This window comes from Periplaneta americana, chromosome 13 (assembly GCF_040183065.1).
Source record: "Periplaneta americana isolate PAMFEO1 chromosome 13, P.americana_PAMFEO1_priV1, whole genome shotgun sequence".
Lineage (NCBI taxonomy): Eukaryota > Metazoa > Arthropoda > Insecta > Blattodea > Blattidae > Periplaneta > Periplaneta americana.
The window spans coordinates 124,966,318-124,986,592 of record NC_091129.1 but is presented as its reverse complement, the minus strand read 5'-3'; the positions used below and the strand labels follow the sequence as shown (position 1 = coordinate 124,986,592).

Genomic DNA, 20,275 nt, shown 5'->3' with positions numbered 1-20,275 from the left:
TTCAAAATGTTTACTTTATGCTGATGATCTAAAGATACTTAAATCAATACAAAATATGTCCGATCTAGAATTACTACAAATTGATATCAACAATATTTATCAATGGCTCTTAAATAATGGGTTAAATTTTAATACAAAAAAATGTTGTTATATGACTTATACAAGTACTACATCTTACTTAAGAGGTAATTATACATTGAACGATGAACCATTACAACGAATATATTATGTAAAAGATCTCGGTGTAACTATTAATCATAATTTGACTTTTCATAATCACATATTTAATATAACAAATAATGCTTTCAAAAATCTGGGTTATATTATTAGAAATTCAAAAACTTTACAGAACACTTCGACTTTGACACTCCTTTTTAATTGTCATGTTCGTGCTAAATTGGAATATGCCTCTGTAATTTGGTCACCCACTTGCAAATCACATAGTAATTAAATTGAAAAAATTCAAAAACGATTCTCTAGATATCTGTATTTTAGAAGATATCATTGTTCAGCCCTCCATAACAAAATTTCGTACAACAATCTACTTGCTGAATTTAATTTAATGTCTCTTGCCAGTCGTAGATTACTTGCTGAGCAACTTTCATTATATAAAACATTCAACGGTCTACTGGATAATAGCGAAATATTATCACAAATCCAGATTAACGCTAGAACATCACATTTAAGAAATCGTCAATTGTTATATTATAAAAAACCAAACACTTCATCACATAAAAATTCACCAGTGTTGAAAATGTGTTCAAATTTCAAAGAAATATGTAAAACATGGGATCTAGATTTCTGCATTTCTTACATGGCATACAAACATTTTCTTATTAATATACTGAAGGTAGTTGATTTTATATAATATTGCTACTTCTTACTTTGTAATTTGCCAATTATAGCTACATTTTACATTTTTGGCTATGATATCTATATTTAACTACTTTTCACTTATTTTATTTTGTATTTTTCATTTATATCTATATCTGTGTCTTTTATTTAGGTAGTAGGCCCTATCTATTTGTCTGTTCTTTTTTTTTTTCCTTTTCTCACTTTCCATTTTAATTTGTATTTACACTTGTATTTGTTTCATCTCTTTTTTCTTCTTATTATATGCAATACTATTAACGAATATCTGTACTGTCTATTGTAATTGGGGCTTTGCCCTATTATAGATATAAATAAGTAATAGACAACATCATAAGAAAGACGAAACGCAAACAAGAAATTCACCCTTTCAAAGTGGCCGTGCTATTTTAAGTGGAGACTGAACAATATATCTGATAAATATTAAAATAATTCTTAACTTTGTGCTGACACTTTTCGTTATAGGACATGGTAAATTTGTAGAGTATCGCTATAGATTCGATAATGAAGACAGTGCAAACTGTCCATGTGGAAATTATAATCAAACTGTTCAGCATATTCTCTTCGACTCTCCATTATTTTGGTGTGAAAGATAATATGAAGCAATCTCACTATTACAATACCGATTATGAATGTAAAATCCACTAAACTGACACGCTTGTTGAAGAAGCGTCATTCAAATTGTTCATGTCAAAAATGTGTTCAAAGCTACAGAGCATATATGGTCTGTCACAGTCTGATCCCAACTTTTTTCTTGGTCTACACAGATTTTGAAATATATTAATAAATTATGTTAAAATTCTGCGCTTTCTGTTCTTTAAAGATACGTTGCTTATTTAGAATGAAACAAAATAAATAAATAAATTTGAATAATTGGATATAACTTGCACATTAAGAAAGCGATGTTATTGGAACTATAAGAAGAGTAAATGACTCGACAAAACATTATCCAAGATTGGAATAAACGTAGGAGAGGAGAAAGAAAATAATTAACATAATAGGTAGACAGCACGTGTTTAACATCACATTATCGTATCAAGACTAAAATTCGTAACAGTCACTTGATGATGGCAGTGAACGTTATACCCACCCCTGATTCCGCCTATGAAACCATTGAATACCTCCCACATGTCTCGACTGTTATTTGGGCTGCCTAAACAAAAATGAACGGCTTAAGTCAGACACTATGCATAAATATTATGTTATGTAAATTTCTGAAAAAGAAAACTGATTACATACCGATGCTTATGTAGAGTGTTTCAAAAGTAACGTATAATTGCAATTTAAATTTGAATGAGGAATTTTATACAAAAAGCTCAGACACGTTAAATCGTGTATTTAGAAAGTAGTAGGCCTATTTTTAGGGAACAATTTTGTTTATTATTGTGCGAGTTATGACGTCATCGAGAACATTTTAAATGACATCCTATAGGTTTATAATGTAATCTTAAAGAGCATATTTTTTGTATCGCTATGCAATATTTCATATGTTTTGTTCACAAGCACTATGATTATTAAGGTTCGGCTAAGGTAGCTGTTTCAAGATATGCTGTATAGCTGTATAGGATAGGGCCTTGACTTGCTTCAGACTAAGTAAACACTACCCCCTTCCACTAGCTAAAACTTTACCTGCTGGTAAGATCTCCCCCCTCCCTCTAGCTAAAAAATCAGTGAATTCACAGTGCAGTTGATACATGTATTAGTCCTTGTGTTACGAAAGCAGTTTTATTGGTGAAAGCAACATAATACAAGATGTTGACAGCAAATGCGAGTGAGAATTGAGATCCTGACGATGACAAGATTTGGTGACAGAAGACGTATTGTACACAACAAGAGGTATCCACACTTCTGTAACGAAATTCATCCAAATGGTCACCTAATTCTCAAGTGAATATGAGAATATTTGAAAAGTAGGGTCTTTGCTAGGATACCTGGCATATACAGGATAGAAGTGATATAACTGTGTAGATTGAAGGGGGCAATCGATTAGACTACATTAAATTAAATAAAAAACTATTATGCGCTTTTAATTAAGTGCATGGTTAATTATAAAATTAGGCTGAAATTCTGCGTAGTTAGGCAACAGCGCGTCGCCGGTTCATGTACGAAAGCATACACACACACTCAGTCTGAACAGCTGAGTTCCGTTCTTCAGTCACTTCAGTAATTGCCAGAATTCCTAATGGTAGGAAATAACGATACATTTTAATATTTTTATTTAATTTGCAACAAAACCGTTCATTGTATTTAAAAACTGCACAGGAATAAATCATTCCTTATCAGTTTATCAAATTATAAGAATAAAAATCAGAATCATACGGATAGTACTTATCGAATAAAATAGTGTTAACATTTAGGAGAATTTTTTTGTGACAAAAGTATTCATTTGGAACTAATATTATATTATAATTTTTATTGTATCCTACCCAAGGAAGAAGCTGTTAAAATTTGCACAGTTATATTAGCTTACGTCCACCCTGTATACTGCGCCTTAGCCATTTCCAGATTGTAAATCTAATTAAATAAATTTAATTTAATGTTTAAGCTAAGAGAAAGCAATTCATTCACTAAAATCTTTATGTAGGCTATATAAAAGCCAGTAAGTTATACTGAATTTTTGTACCAATTGTGATAGTCTACGTCTTGTTCATAAATTAAAGAAATTCAGAGAAACGCCATAGTTAACTCCCTTAATAACAATAACCTTTCAGTTGTTACCCGTAACAACACGCTAATCCCTTATTCATCTGTTGTAAAAAATCTTGGCTTCTTTTTTGATAACAATCTAAGTTGGAATTTTCAAGTTAAAGAAACGATAAAAAAATCTGTTCCTCCATTCACTGTTTGAGTGCTTGAGAAACTTCTTGCCGCAGCAACTAAACCTTACCCTAGTACAAACCCTAGTAATGCCGCACTTCGATTGTTGTGACGTTTTGTTAAGTGACCTAAGTTCTGAACTGTCAGTTAAGTTACAGCGAGCTCAGAATATGTGCGTCAGATACGTGTGCAACATCCGACGATATGATCACATGTCACCGTCCTTCGCAAGTCTCTCGTGGCTCCGACTTAAAGAACGCAGAACTTTACACACTTTGTCTTTACTCTTTCGAATTCTGCACACCTCAACACCAAATTACCTTTCGTCTCGTTTCTCTTATCTATACTCTAACCACGACGTAAATACCAGATCACTTGTCTATGGCACGCTAAGTATACCTCTTCATAGAACATCTTGTTATTCATCATCTTTTACAGTATCCACCTCGCGTCAATGGAATTCCTTGTCACAAAGTATTAGGGGCTGCAAGACAATAAACACCTTTAAAAACAGCTTAAAAGATAACCTTATTAGCATTTCACTCCAATCATACTGATTTAAACTATCACTGACTACATTGTTACTTCTTTCTTTAGACATCATCCTGATAGCGCTGTATTTTCAAAATTATCTCATAATAATCTCTTTCTATTATCTAATATTATTTGAAATATATTAACAACATTCTATGTATTTTAGCTTAAATCTGCTACACAGTTTATTTCAGTGTTTATTTAATAGTTCATAGTATTTTGTTGTTTAATTCGTAAATAACTCATGTATACATGTAACTCTCATCTAAATCAAATTGTTGAATTCTTTGTAAGTTCATGCATATGTATATATACTTTTTGCTGGTTGAGTGGAAGAGAAGGCTTTACGGCCTTAACTCTGCCAACTAAAATAAATCATCATTATTATTATCATTATTATTATTATCATTATTATTATCATTATTATTATTATTATATTCAATAATCAAAAGAATGACATATTCCCATGAACGTACATTTGAAAGTGTGCTCTTTCAGATTATATTAAAAAACTATAGGGTGCCTTTTAAAGTATCCTCGGTGATGCCGTAACTCGCATAAGAATACAGTCGCAAAGTGAATATAAAAAATAGGATCTACTCTTTATGTGAAAATCAGAGAACGAAAGATTGTCATCCTATATGAGTGTGTATTACATGATTTCATTTAGGTTTGTATTTTGGAAAAATAGTTAAAAAATAAACAATAGACGACAGTATTACTCACAACAAGATGAAGGAACTGAATTTATGTGAGACGTGTAGGACATATCATGAGAAAGTACGTGACACTTCCATGTATCGGTAACAATGGCTAAAGACGTTATAGTAGCAAATAAACTATAATAAGAGACTTTCTTGGATTAAATGTATTGGGTCACACGATTTAACGTTCACATTGCAGATTAGAAAGACTCACTTACAAATTGCTAGCAACCGAATAATCAGAGTGCTAATAATAGGGAGCTGACTATACAATGAAAATTAGATTCTACAGTAGCTCATTATAATTATATCAACGGGGAAGAAAATTTCTTTCGAGGTAACTAACTCCCCAAATATTTTGTCAGATATTATACAGGTCAGTCTACCTACTATAAGAATTTCGTTTTACTTGTTTAAACCATCGACTCTAACAAAATTCTTCCCCTGAAAAATTTCTGCGGGATCACACGCAATGCAAATTCATATTTTTAAACCAATGTCTGAAATTTTTGGCAAATATCTTCAAAAGCTTACAGAAGTATGCAGACTTATGATGTGTCGCAACACACCTGCCTCTGTCATACATCACAAGGATGTGACGTTCATTTAACACATGAGCTACGTTGGGGAACGTACTTTCCTGAAAGCTGCTCAAACATATTCTAAATGTCAACAGAGTAACACTGCTATGTACTGTACGTTTCGTGACTAGTCTGTTATCGTCATCTTCTATGTCAGACTCATCTTCTAGATTGTATTTGCATCTTTTTGTTCTAGTTTGAGGAAGATCCATTTTTAGACGCTTTTATTTTCAGTTCTCCTTCAGTTCAACACATGTCATACCACACAGTGAGAGTCATGTATTTTCTAGATTCAGTGCATTAATTCCTTTCGTTGGGATTTTTTCGTTGCGATGAAAAGACGTTCATTACGCAACCAACTTCCCTCTGCACGCTCAAGATTAAACTCGATGTAATCAAGACGGTAATACGTTAGTGCTTCATAAAGTGAACACGCAATATATTATAGCAATCTCGAACACGAAACAAGATTACAAGGGTCAATGAATTCACATTAGCGAGTCTATACCGTAACTCACGATACAAAACTTGCATGCAAATTCTGAAAAAATCTTAAGATTTCATATTGATTCACTGTTTTTCGAGGAATTTTTCAAATATGTAAACATTTTGTGCGCTTATTGATTTGGTTGAAAGATACTTGCGATTTAACAGTTTTGACGAGAATATTGTACGAAATGGAAATATAAAAATTATAAATTTATCCTTTTAAGAGGTGGAAAAATTCAAATACTTGGGAGCAACAGTAACAAATATAAATCATACTCGGGAGGAAATTAAACACAGAATAAATATGGGAAATGCCTGTTATTATTCGGTTGAGAAGCTTTTATCATCCAGTCTGCTGTCAAAAAATCTGAAAGTTAGAATTTATAAAACAGTTATATTACCGGTTGTTCTTTATGGTTGTGAAACTTGGACTCTCACTTTGAGAGAGGAACATAGATTAAGGGTGTTTGAGAATAAGGTGCTTAGGAAAATATTTGGGGCTAAGAGGGATGAAGTTACAGGAGAATGGAGAAAGTTACACAACACAGAACTGCACGCATTGTATTCTTCACCTGACATAATTAGGAACATTAAATCCATGGGATTTGAGATGGGCAGGACATGTAGCACGTATGGGCGAATCCAGAAATGCATATAGAGTGTTAGTTGGGAGGCCAGAGGGAAAAAGGCCTTTGGGGAGGCCGAGACGTAGATGGGAGGATAATATTAAAAATGGATTTGAGGGAGGTGGGATATGATGATAGAGACTGGATTAATCTTGCTTAGGATAGGGACCGATGGTGGGTTTATGTGAGGGCGGCAATGAACCTCCGGGTTCCTTAAAAACCAGTAAGTAAGTAAGTAGAGAATTTTTTTGTTGTTTATTTAGGCTTAAAACTACGATTCATTAAGTTTATGGTCTATTAAATAAGTTTTGTTAAATATAAAATTATTACATAATTTCTCGTTAATAATAATAATATTCTTTATTACCAGAAAAATACAATATAAAGAAATTGTAAATTTACAAAATTCTAGTACTTTCCTGAAAGAGAATGTTCTCGTGCTTAGGGAAGAATTCGATACATAATAAATTTACATGCATAAATTACAATACAATAACATCTAAAAATTAATAATTACTCATAACAAATTGCTTACATATACTCGTATTTTTAAATTTCAAACTGTTGGAGATAAATAGATGTGGGTATTTCTTTATTAATTTGTTACAAATACTAGAGCCAATATTAGGATAAGTGAACATATTAACGCCATCAATTCAAAAAATGGGTTACCATACAACTGACCAGAAATACGGACAATAATTCAAAGTACGGTATTTCAAACTATACAATATGTTGTGCGTTCTGTGCACAATTTCTATGCAAATATCTTTGTGCTTTCAAACTTTTTCGATTACACAACCTTCGTTGCCATCCAAAGGAAAACTCAATACATAACTTAATACAATCTGAGAATAAAAATATACGTGAGTTGTAAATACTCACCAAATCGACTACCAGTGTAATCTCTGGATAAGCCTAATGAGTGAGACTTGAGGTTGCCTCAGGCATGGATTCAAATTCCACCAATCGATTTTTTCTCTGAGGTTTTCTCTAATTATAAGAGAGTGATTGATAAAATGGCAAACTTACTAGTGTTAACTATATAAGCACGTGTGGCTTACAGCTGTTTCGGTGTATACTGTATACTATCATCAGAGCCTACTAGATCATGGCGTCATCTTGATATCGCTGCCTATTGTAGGGGTGTGTTCGCGTGTTGAAATGCGGAGTCAAATAGTGAGTGTGTTCTGAAATTGATCTATGTGTTGAGAATTTGATTATGGTGTACAGTATATACCGAAACAGCCGTAAGCCACACGTGCTTATATAATTAACACTAGTAAGTTTGCCATTTTATCAATCATTTGTATTTAAGTGTTAAGATTCAAGATGGATATAAGGGAGTGTCAGGTAATCTCAAGGTAATTCCTCGTTCTCATCTCGACAAATACTATTTTACTATCAGCAATCCCACCGTCACTAGATCAACTTGTAATTGATGACGTCATTAAATGACGGATATTTCTTTTAATTATTCAAATCCAAAATAATGCATGTGTTACTACATTTTCGTCAAAATATCGAACTCCATACTCCCCCCCCCCTCCAATTTTATAATTTTCTTTATATTCTGCGTAATGAGAAAAACAAATATTAAGTCATTCGCTAGAATAGCCTTAAAATAGTTGTACAATAATTAGAGCCACTTTTCAATTATTAAGCAATGAAACGCAGTTAATGTGTAAATTAGTAAAAATAGAGTGATCTTGTAATTAGAATAACAGTATGGTATGCTTTCTGAAATAAAGACTACCGGTATTTGTTCTGTACCCCACCCACCAATTATTGTTCTAAATTAAACAGCAATACACAGCACCCTAAAAGCATCTCACATAAGGATTGCAAATGGCGTCACATTATTTTGGAGTGAAAGAAAACACTAGATTTTCTTATATAAAACACAGTAACTGCCATATTATTCGGTAAAGAATTATTATTTCCATGTTTTAAGATACAGTCATGACTTACATTTCCAGTTAGCAACTATTGTACTTTGGTAATTACACATGATATTTTACATTTTTACAGCCAAAATGATGAGAAATAGTATACCGTACCTAAAACACTGTAATTTCCGGGCTCACTTCATGTGACCACTGAACCTGTGTTGTCCACTGTGATAGGGTTGATTAGCTAATTAGATAATTACTAACGTCTGGTTTATGTAATCTTTCATTAGTACCTGTAATTTGGAAATAACATTTTATGAGTTGGTGCACCCATTATACGAAGTTCATTACATTATACACGTGAGAGAAATGGACTATAATTTTGCCTCTTATTAAGGAACAGGGTTCTTTTAGAACATCATGCTTTGACATTGATTCCCAAATTTATTAGCCCCAGTATACCGTATCGAAATTTTGCTACTTGACTTCCGCCATGTATGAACACGCTATTCTCGATTTAATAATAAGCATAATAGGCTTACTCATTCGACTATCGAGGACGATACGTGTAATATATAGTAAATGAACTGAGCGATCAATCTTCACAGGATATGGCATATTAATGTTCCTGAGGACACGCCCTAACCATGTTTTTCAGTCTTCTTTCACCAATATTGAGAAAATACTTTACATGGTTAAGATCAATACCGGTATTAATTTTGTTTCCGACATTTTGTATCATGATTAGATTACTTCCGATTGTAATTTCAACATAAACACAGAGTCAGAAAGTGTCGCTGCACCTCCAAAATCCACTATGTGTTTTTAAAAAGATTTTACGTGAAATAGGAAAAAACAATGTCACCTTTAATTCCCTTGATATGCAAAGCTACTTTCCGTATAATTTAATCATTTATCATGTAACAATTGAAATTATATCGAAAGTAACTTTGAAAATCAAGGGACTTAAAAGTGCTTTTTTCTTTCTTAAAAACACATAGCACATTTTGAAGGCACAGCATCGAAATACTATATAGAGCTATGTACTATAATTATACTCAGTGACGTCACCAGGATCAGAGCAAGGGGGGTGCGGATGGGGTGCGAGATTTAAAAATGGGGTGTGAGCTGTAAAAATGTGGTACATAAAAAATCCAAAATGCTCTTTCATGCACTTGCGCGCATACTATACATCTGTTTATTATTATTGTTATTATTATTATTATTATTATTATTATTATTATTATTATTGCTCATCACATCCATTACGATACACTATGGGACGTAGTTTTTTCACATCCAAGAAATTGTTTGTTTGTTTGTTTTAGTTCTTCAAAATAATTTATGCCTAGTATTTTGTTAATAAATTGCCCTTTGGGGTGCGGAAAGGGGTGCTCCGATTTTTATGGGGTGCTTGCGCACCCTTTCGCACCCCCCTAGCGACGTCCCTGATTATACTAGCACTATTTAGCTTGTTTACAACAGTTTTCCATTAATAATTTTAACAACTGATTAACTCCGTTAGTAGAGGTCACTTTACAAGATTTCTACATTTTAACGGTATGATGTAATTACACTATACCTACAAAAGTAGAAGTTCTTCAGAGTTTCGAGAATTGCTTGTTTCTATGTGTTTTTAAGCTTACAAGATTTATTACGATTTATAATTTGTTATTTATATGTATTTTGTAGAAACTATATGAAACATTAATAATACTGGTTGATGTATGGAAAACTAACATATTTCTGTTGTGCTTACAGGTATTCCAATTGTATATATCCTGGTCACTGTACCGGGACTAATGCCATGGGACCAGATTGAATCACGGTTCCTCCCATGGTGCCACATTGTTGGTGCTGTCAGTCCATGGATTGGCAGTTTTGTTTATCACTTATTTATGAACCTCGAGCGTGGAGAAGTAGTTTATTATAAATTATTACAACTGGACATGCTCGGAATATGGATTAGTCAGAGTTTTGGTAAGATTCTAAGATTGCACGTATTATTTTATGTACCGTATTGTTGTTTGTTTCTTCTTACTGCTGTTTACATTTTCCAATTTTATTTATCAATAAAAAAATACATTCAATAATTCTATGAGCACTGGGTACGCATAAATTTATACTATTTTAGGCACTTTATAATCAATTTCCTGAAAAAAAAAATGGATATGTTTGGGAAAGTTACTTCTGCTCTCTTAATCCTAAGGTTTTAAGAATAAGAAAAAATCTATGCTGATTAGTTAGGCAATATTCCATCATATTGTAACTTTTATTTCAACACAACAATGTAACTTTTATTGTCAACAATAATAATCACTTTCTATACTCTATTTAAACACTCCCGTCAACAATGGGATTTCCACTCCACACAGCAACACAGTATTCGTTATTGCACTCCACAGACGACAATGACAATTCACTTGGATTATTGAGAACAACAATGTACTGCTAATCTTAACTATGTTCACAAAGCACTATTTACAAAACAGAACTGTCAGTTCTCAGTTCATAGTTCGTTGCCTTGGCTAGTTCTTCTAGCTCATTCACTCAAGTTCACAGTATATCGAACCCAAGGCTTCTAGAGACAGTCCACTGCACTCGAACTCAGGACTTCCGGGGACAGTCCACTGCACTCGAACTCAAGTCTTCCAACTGCGTTGCTTACGCCTGGACACTGCTCAAGTTCACTCGTGTGTCGAACCCTAGACTGCTGGTTCACAAGCTGAACTCACTGTCCAATACTAACAACTACAACAACTGCTCAGCTCACTTGCGTCTCCTATTTATAACTAAATCATAGTTTCCAGAAAGTACGATGCTCGAAATTTCTACAGATGCCGAGAAGATGGCGCCTCTCGACTTCTCTGGATTTCTCCCCTCAGTTGCAACTGCTTTACTTCCCCCCCCTCTCTGCCGCGGCCCAGCGTGCCGTCGTTCCCCTTGCGTCGCGCCACAGTGCACCTCCCCTTGTCCTCTCGGCATGCAGACGTTCCCCTTACGTCCGACTTCTCGTGCGCTCCGCCCTCTGCGGGACGCGTGATCGAGTCTCTGTCACAATATATACATCACAAAACACGCCTCAGATTCTTTTTCCTGCGGAATGAGGCAGTCCTATAAAAGATGATTGGTAAATGTTCTGTCATTGTCATCTCTTTAATCAAGTTTTTCTAGTAGTTCATTGTTACATCCCGTGATACTTGTGGCAGACAAGATCAGAGGATGGAGAGAGTTTTTCCCAGATTCTGCAATTTCCCTCAATTTTATAAATATTATTCCACCAGTTTATTCTCCACTGCATCTTATCTTTCTCCTCACTTCACTTATAAATTCATATCATAAAAAAGATCTCTATGATAATTCTGAGGCTGTAAATTCAGCCATATAAATTCATTAAATTCATCTCGCCCTCCCAAGGAGTCAATAAGCAATCCAGGGAACGGATTTCTAGATACTGTACTAAAAGCTAATGTTTCAACTAGTTATAGTTATAAACGAGCAAGCAATGCCCACACTCTTGTATAAATAATGCTGCTGCATTTGAAAGTGGTAGCCAATTGTAGGGAATGATGAAAGTCTCCGTTCACTGTTCAATTTACGAACCTCGCGTCATTCCATACTAGTGACTACAGCTTCCACTGACGTATATGTAGACAGTGCTCGCGTTTCAAACGCAATTTCAAATGAAAGATATCAACCATTATTTACAATGAAGCTTACAAAACTTCTCTTCTTCCCCTTTTCATCTGTCATTTAATCAGAACTTTTCATAATACCGGTACCTTGTTCAATTACAATGACACTAAATAATATTCAATGACCAACTAAGTAGATCTAATACAATAGTCAAAGAACGCAATTTAAATTATTAATAATGTTGATGTATTGAAAACAATGAGAAAAATATGAATTTCCTTGATTCTTGAGTGATGTATATTGGATATTGAAGATATAGTCAGCGATGTATGCAATGGAGGAAGAAAGAAACTGATCACCCTAACCAGAGCCATCTTCAGTTACAAGCCGGAGCATGGGTAGGTTTGGCAACGCTGAGTGGAGGCGGGAGGAGGCGAAATAAAGGCATGACGTTTGACGTTTTAGTGCTTTGATTTCGTTGTGACATGTACATTTTCGACATTAATTGATACAAAACTAAGTGCATATGATCAAGATTCAGCGTATTCATGTACGTAATTTATTCCGGAAACCGAAATTGTATTTTATTTGAGTTTCAGAATACCGCGTAAGTACTTGCATACAGCCACTTATAACTTAAAAAAAAAATAAAAGCATACGTGTTTTTTATTGATGGTACAAGGGAAAATAAATAAATACTTAAAGAAATGTTACTTGTACCAAAAATAAATCAAATAACAACGTACTTTCGCAATACCCTATTCCAATCAATTAACCATTATGTGGGTAGTAAATTGACACTGTTTTACCGCTTTATGTTGTTTCACCTCTGACGTGAAAGGTATAGGATATCATATACATTTTAATTTCATGTCATTATCTGTCGTTCTTTTCTATAAGTATTTCAGATGCCCAGGAAGCCACTTTTAGTTTGGACCTCGCCAGTCACCATAACAATACTGTTATCCTAAATTATTTGTTACAAATTTTCTAAAATATAATTTTAAATAGGCCAAGGCCAAGTATAAAGATCTATGAAAAAATTAAGAACCATACCTTCAACATAATACGTAACAAAACACATTATTATCTATTAAGTATGTGCCAATTAGCGTAAACTCAGTGAACTTTAAGTCCTGTAAATACTAAGTGAAAAGAAACATGTTTATAACTAATTTATTACAAAAGAAATAATATTAATAAACAAACCTTGAAAACCAACAAAGTGAGTGTAGCCTATGCATCTACAAATATAGACAGTTCTGACGTATAGCAGGCATTCCGAATCTTCAACAAAACTGCAACATTTATGGGATCACAAAACAGCTATTTACAATGAACTTGAAAATCAACGGCGTAACTTTATTGATATAGCAGGCGAGACCCAACAATTTGGCTAGAATTCTGATACACCACAAACCACAAGTAAGACTATAAAAATGTAGTTTATACAATATTTAATATTTAGAAGAATTGTCAATCATTTTGTCAATAATAATAACCATAAAAATTGCCAAAGACTGCAGTCATATTTACATTTATTATCTTGTTTTTATCGCCAACACGCACTTAGTTTGTAATACATCAACAATTCACGTTTGGTACGACCGCGAACGTAATTCCATCGACACACACTTATATTGTAACATTAATTTACACTGAAAATCGACACTAGCACAAACACGTGTTCTGGATTGTAGGCCTCTGCGTGACAGTTAATTACAGTGTTGCCGACGTATGGCTCCGGCTTGTAACTGAAGAAGGCTCTGCCCTAATACATTATCTCCTGACTTAATTGCCTCATAGGTGATGTCTTATTGGTATCACTTGTGAAGGTCATACCTGTCTTCGGACAGTCGACTAAACAAGATATAAATGACATAAAAATGAATGCAACTTTTTAAATAAATTATAAATAAACTATATTTATATCTCATGGTTACCTATCACATTACATTTTCCGTTGGTATCCAGTTCTTGGAAATATAATGCAGTATCGATAGTGATGGAAGTAAAATACATTACTATAATCTGAATACTGATACCATTTCCTAATGAAAACTGATAATTTTTTATTTAACTAAAATATATATTTTAATGATACTTATAACAAAAGCAATGGTCCTGCACTGTGCCATCGTAGGCTAAGGCATCCTGCCCAGAACTCGTGTTACGGAATGCACGCTGGTTCGAATTCTCATGGGGGAAGAAATTTTCTCACAAAATTTCAGCCAGTGAATGGGACCGGTGTACACTCAGCATCGTTATGCACTTGGGGAGCTACGATAAGTAGTGAAATCCAGTTGCAAAAGCCACCTATAATGGCTTGGGAATCATCGTGCTAACCACACGATACCTCCATTCTGGTTGGATGATCGTCTACCTTTGCTTTGGCATGTGGGCTTGAGGCCAGCAGACTGTTGGTCAGTCTGGACCCTTCACGGGCTGTAGTGCCATGGATTATTATTATTATTTTTATTATTATTATTATTATTATTATTATTATTATTATTATTATTATTATTATTATTATTATAGAAGCAAATAAAATAAAAGTGCTCTTTTCGATAAAAAAAAGCATTTCATAGTAATAATGTAAATAAATGGAAGTATCTCGTAACAACTGTTTTGGTATTTCTTTATATAGTTTCCCTAAGTGATACTGATATTTCATTTTATTCTCTCTTTAAATGTCAGAAGTATTGTAAAATTCGTTAAATGTGCAATTGTCTGAGATGTTCTGTGTACCTTCTTCTTGTAACATGTGTTACACAGCTAGAATATATTTCTTCTGCTACCTGTTTTCATAACCAAAACTTTTATTTGAAATACAATGTGGGTAAAACTTTTCTTTAGAAAGCTTGATTATGTGTAATACATGATAAGACAGCAGCAATGAATGTGTGTTCTGTTTACAGCTTTAATAATGTGATGGTGCTTGTTAAATTATGTTCAGCTTCTCATTATGAGTGTGCATGATCTGTAAACTGCATCTTTATTATAAAATTAATTTTAATAATTTATATTATTGATTTTATATTATAAAAAAAGGCAACAATTCTACAGAACTATAAAAAAAAACCTTAATAATACACTATACACTCATATTGCGAAAACCTACAATGGAAGTTATATCAAATAATATCCCAGATCACTCAAATAAGGAGATGTCAGGTCATAGAGCATAATTTACTGGGATTATTATAATGATGTTGATTTTATAGAAATATTTTTTTTAAATTCTCTTTCTATAAAAATCTGCTAATATAAAGAACTGTTTTCTATAGGAAATAGAATTAGTAAGTAATCATGGCGTTAAAATCATGAAGTACAGTACTCAGAGTGCGTAGACCTACTGGTGGCCAAAATATACGAAGTGTACTAAAATGTAATACACACTACCAATACATCATAAATATCAGAGTGTATACCGATAATCAATTCCCGATTAATCCTTCTGGTATAGTACACTACTAACCTTGTAGAAAGGTACCTAAAGATGTGAGCTATATAGAATTTCCTAATTACATCTTTAAGTACCTACAATCTTACCCTAAAACAACACACACTCACGCGTGCGCGCGCGCGCACACACACACAAGTAGAACATTGGAAGAAGAAAAGGAAGATCCTTGCCAATAAAATATTGGCAAATAAAGCAATTGGAGAGTACAGATAAAATTATTATAAAACTTCGTGTATTTACTAGGTTGGTTTGAATTTGCCTCTATTACTTCTCTGGAGAGTTAATTTTCTTCATTAAAGGCTGGTTCACAATAAACCGGGAACGAGAACCAGAATGACAACGAGAAGCAGAGGACGTGAATATGAAAATTTTTTATTCACAATAAACCGAGAACGTACTGTAGACGACTACGGATATCGATATACATGTCAATAACGATATATAAAGTCGATATTACGCATTCTGATGTTATTTGTGTATAATTGATCCAACGAGTTAGAAATCTTTCTAACTCGTTGAATTGACCAATGCCGTTCTCTCATGAGTACAAGGCACCCAACATAAACACAGGTTAACCAACTTCGAAATTTCAACTGAAACATTTCATTAGGTACGGTACTATAAATATGCCCATGTATCTTTATTATCACTACCTATTTTAAGTCTACCATAACGTAAAATAATTAGAGAATAAACATTTGTAATAGAATAAAAATGAACACAACAGTAGTTATTGAATTGAAGCATGAATATGTAGTGTGTAATACAACCAATACAGTAATAAAATACGATTCACTTACGATCGGTGTTCAAAGATGCAGCTATTGAAAGCCACGTATTTTCCTTCATTTTCTCATCTTTATACAAGGCGTGCCGCTTATCGTAAACGTGAGGATTTTCCTCAACACTTAAAATTAGAATCTCATCAAATAAAAGTTGCTCCATGATGCACAGCACAGAACAAAATAATGCATAGGTTATGTCACGGTCTTCTTGCTACAAAATATACGACGACAAAATAGCTTTTAGATGGCAATAGAATGAATCTAGTGGGCTGTGATCGGAAACGTGAACGCCAAAGTTGAAACTTGGCCAACTCTCTGTTCCCGATCTCGGGCTCCAGCAAGCTTTTCGTTAATTGTGAATGCTCACATTTAAATGTACACATTTTAACAAATTTACCGTTTTCGTTTTCGTTCCGATTCTCGTTTCCGGTTTATTGTGAACCAGCCTTAACTCCGATCTACTTAGTAAATAATATTAAAACTCTTTACAAGAAAAGTTTTAAATAATAGTAGATATCAGTACTCTTATACTTTTACAAACTAAATGAACTAAGAGTTAAACAATCAATAACATGACATCATTTTGAATGTATTGCCCACTGTAATTAAAAATTTTAATTAGAAATGAATAAAGTGGATATCACGTCACTGTATGCCATAAAAACATGAAAGTGTTAACTAAATTTCTAAAACGAATATTCATGCAAAATTCCTTTTCTAAGTTAGTAATCCCATTTAATAGATTATTATAACTGCATTCCCACAACGGAACTACGCAACACATTAAAAATTTTCAGAAGTATTCAATTACTTAAGCAACAGAACATTTTTCTATATTTAAGAAAAGTCTACTGGTTACACAAATAAAAGAAACAGTATGACTCAGGACTTCTGATGACCCTGTATGTGGCTTTTCTATTAAAAACTAGCCAGTCCCAAAAACTATCTCCGCAGGCCCCTTCATGCACCGCAAGAGATAACATGTTAACTCATTAATAGATTCTAAACCAAAGTGACTGGAGTGACTCTGTGCCTCTCGACGTCTATTTCACTACGACATTGTGCCTGAACTCACATAAGGAGCCAAGTTCTGACAGCCCTGAATCCTACGATTGCCCTGTATATTCAGTCATGGTTACATTTAGTTTATTGCTAATGGCTTTACCACTAAATACAGTACATAGCAAACCAACCAACATTTAGTTTATATATTTCTTTATCATTTAAATCAAAGTTACTGGTTAAATTGTCATACAATGATGTTCTGGGACACATTATCTTAAAAAAAAACTTCGTATCACTTTGTAATAATTCGCACTATTAATCTATTACTAACATTTCATGTCATCTCAGTTACAGAACTAAGAGTGTCGAAATTTCACTGTAGAAAAATTGTGAAAAAAATACGATGAATGGATGAATGCTCGTACAATACATATACAGTAAATCAGTCTTCAAACTGAGTCCATCATTTGGAAACCATAAAACAATATTAAACACGTACATTTATGGGAGAGTACGCATATCCTTATACCTATTCCTGTGAGCCACTGAGGAATACAATTTCTAAGAAGGGCAGGTGGGCAAGCTAATGGATGTTCTATGTGGAAAGCTGCTTGCTTACCGTGTGTGTTGCTTGTTCTGTTGTGTGCAGGCGCGCTGCCCATGGTGTACGCCTCTGTGTTCTGCCTGCCCTGGGCATGCCGATGGCTCATCCTCTCCTCCTACTGTCTGCTCTCCATGTGGGGGCTCTACAAGGTAACAGTAAATCCTGGTCAAATCTTTCTATAAGTTCTGTTGCTATAATATAACGGCATGCCATTATCCTATCATTCACATCAGTACATAATTGGGACATGTGAGAGGCCAAATAACGTCTCTACTATTCTGTATAGATCTAGCTATGAAAATGTGAATGTTAAATGTCTCCTATGTAATTAATAATTATTACTTCAATGACTGAAATAGGCTGTAGGTTACTGGCTACATTTAATTTACGCATTTCACCAAGTGAACTGCACACTTGAATGTTATACTCAGGGCTGGGCAAAATACTGACATCCAAGTATTTCAAATACAAATACAAAATACTTCAAATAATTGTATATGAAATACAAATACAAAATACTTTAAAAAATTAACCAAAATACATTTGTATTTCAAATACTCAAAATACATTTGTATTTCAAATACTCAATACAATATATAGGCCTAAAGAAATAAGAATATTACTGAAAATCTAAAATATTATATTAACATTATTTTTACCTCGAAGTTTTATATAAACACTGTAACTGAAGATTCTTCCTTTTCCCAGTCAGCAATGATATTATGCTACATATGAATAATTACTACTCCCTTTCAAAACAACCAGTTGCTCAAAAAGTTCATCAGATAAGGATCCCCTTGCTTGTGAATGAATAAATCCTGCAAAACAGAACAATCTTTCTACAGGCGCAGAGGAACACAAACTTGTATTATATTTATAAAAGCTTGTTTCACTGTTGGGTAATTCTCTAGAGTGCACAGGGTTGTCCCTTTGCCATTGAAGAATTGTATGAGCTCATACTCCACAGCAGACAAGTTCTTTTCTTTTTGCTTTTCAAAGTCTGTTTTACTTGAGTTGAAAACATAAAAATTGTTTTCGTCTTCATCGTCTGAACTGACCAAATATGTAGCAGACAATGCTCAGCTGATTTCACACACATATTCTGTGTCCTCTTCTTATCATTTGGTGAGGCAGTGTCAGGTAGCCATCTCATCTTCAATGATGGGTGGAGCAAGCTGCCAAAATAGCTCAATTTGCTTCTGGGATCAGATCAAACATCACTTTAAATCTTGATGAAAGTGAACTTATTAGGATTGAGTTACTTGGAATAGATGGCGTAGATTACTAGGTAACAATATGTAATCTGTTTTAAGGGAAATTAATGTGGACAAAAGTTGGCCGTAATAGCACGTCTTCTCATTTTGCATTAAATCAAGGGCTACGGCGATGGGTTTCAGAACTGCACAATATTCTTCAAGGTACTGAAACTCAACATCTTTGAAGGTTGGCAATCCCAGTTTTTCTCATATACTGTTTATATCATGTTTGAATTGCAATATTTGAGAGATTGAGTCATAAAGAGAATTCAGTCGAGTTGGGCAAGGAAATGTTAATGAATATTTCAAGACATCTGATATAATTTCTGAGTATTTGAGTCTCCTAGACGCATTCCATAATGCTGAACATGTAGCAAGTGTTGGGTGATGGATCCTTGATGCTGCTGGAGATTTTTTCATGGCATTAAGGAAATCAGTTGTGGCAAGAAAACTAAGTGTATGGCTAGCACATCTGAAATGGGTAGGCAAATAAGACAAAAGTTCATTCTTCAAATCCAACTCCAAAACTTGAAGAACAAAAAGAAGAAAAAAGTATTTTGAGTATTTGAAATACAAAATATAAAATACTTTCGAAAATCCTTACAAATTACAAAATACAAATGTATTTCAAATACTGCCCAGCCCTGATTTTTTGGTTATTTTTCGAAGACTGTTTTCAACCTTTAGATAGGGCAGTACAATGTAAGGCTCTAAACATCAACCCCAGAGGAGGAATGTGGTACTATAGCATCGAAGTCTTTGTGTACCAAAACCTGTAGTTACTACTTCTTCCTAATATACGTAGACCTGTAACGGCTAGCACGTCTGTCCGCGAAACCAGGTGGCCCGGGTTCGATTCCCGGTCGGGGCAAGTCATCTGGTTGAGGTTTTTTCCGGGGTTTTCCCTCAAGCCAATATGAGTAAATGCTGGGTAACTTTCGATGCTGGACTCCGGACTCATTTCACCGGCATTATCATCTTCATCTCATTCAGATGCTAAATAACCTAAG

General features: G+C 33.9%; 1 protein-coding gene across 2 annotated transcripts in view; it reads left to right on the top strand.

Moving 5' to 3' along the window:
* The window catches only part of LOC138712378 (progestin and adipoQ receptor family member 4), a 153,035-nt gene that overhangs the window by 114,451 nt on the left and 18,309 nt on the right, over nt 1-20,275 (top strand). For both annotated transcript variants that reach the window (XM_069844068.1, XM_069844067.1), the window contains 2 exons: nt 10,275-10,493; nt 18,055-18,158. In XM_069844068.1, coding sequence (XP_069700169.1) covers nt 10,275-10,493; nt 18,055-18,158 — 323 coding nt within the window. The remainder of the gene's footprint in view (nt 1-10,274; nt 10,494-18,054; nt 18,159-20,275) is intronic.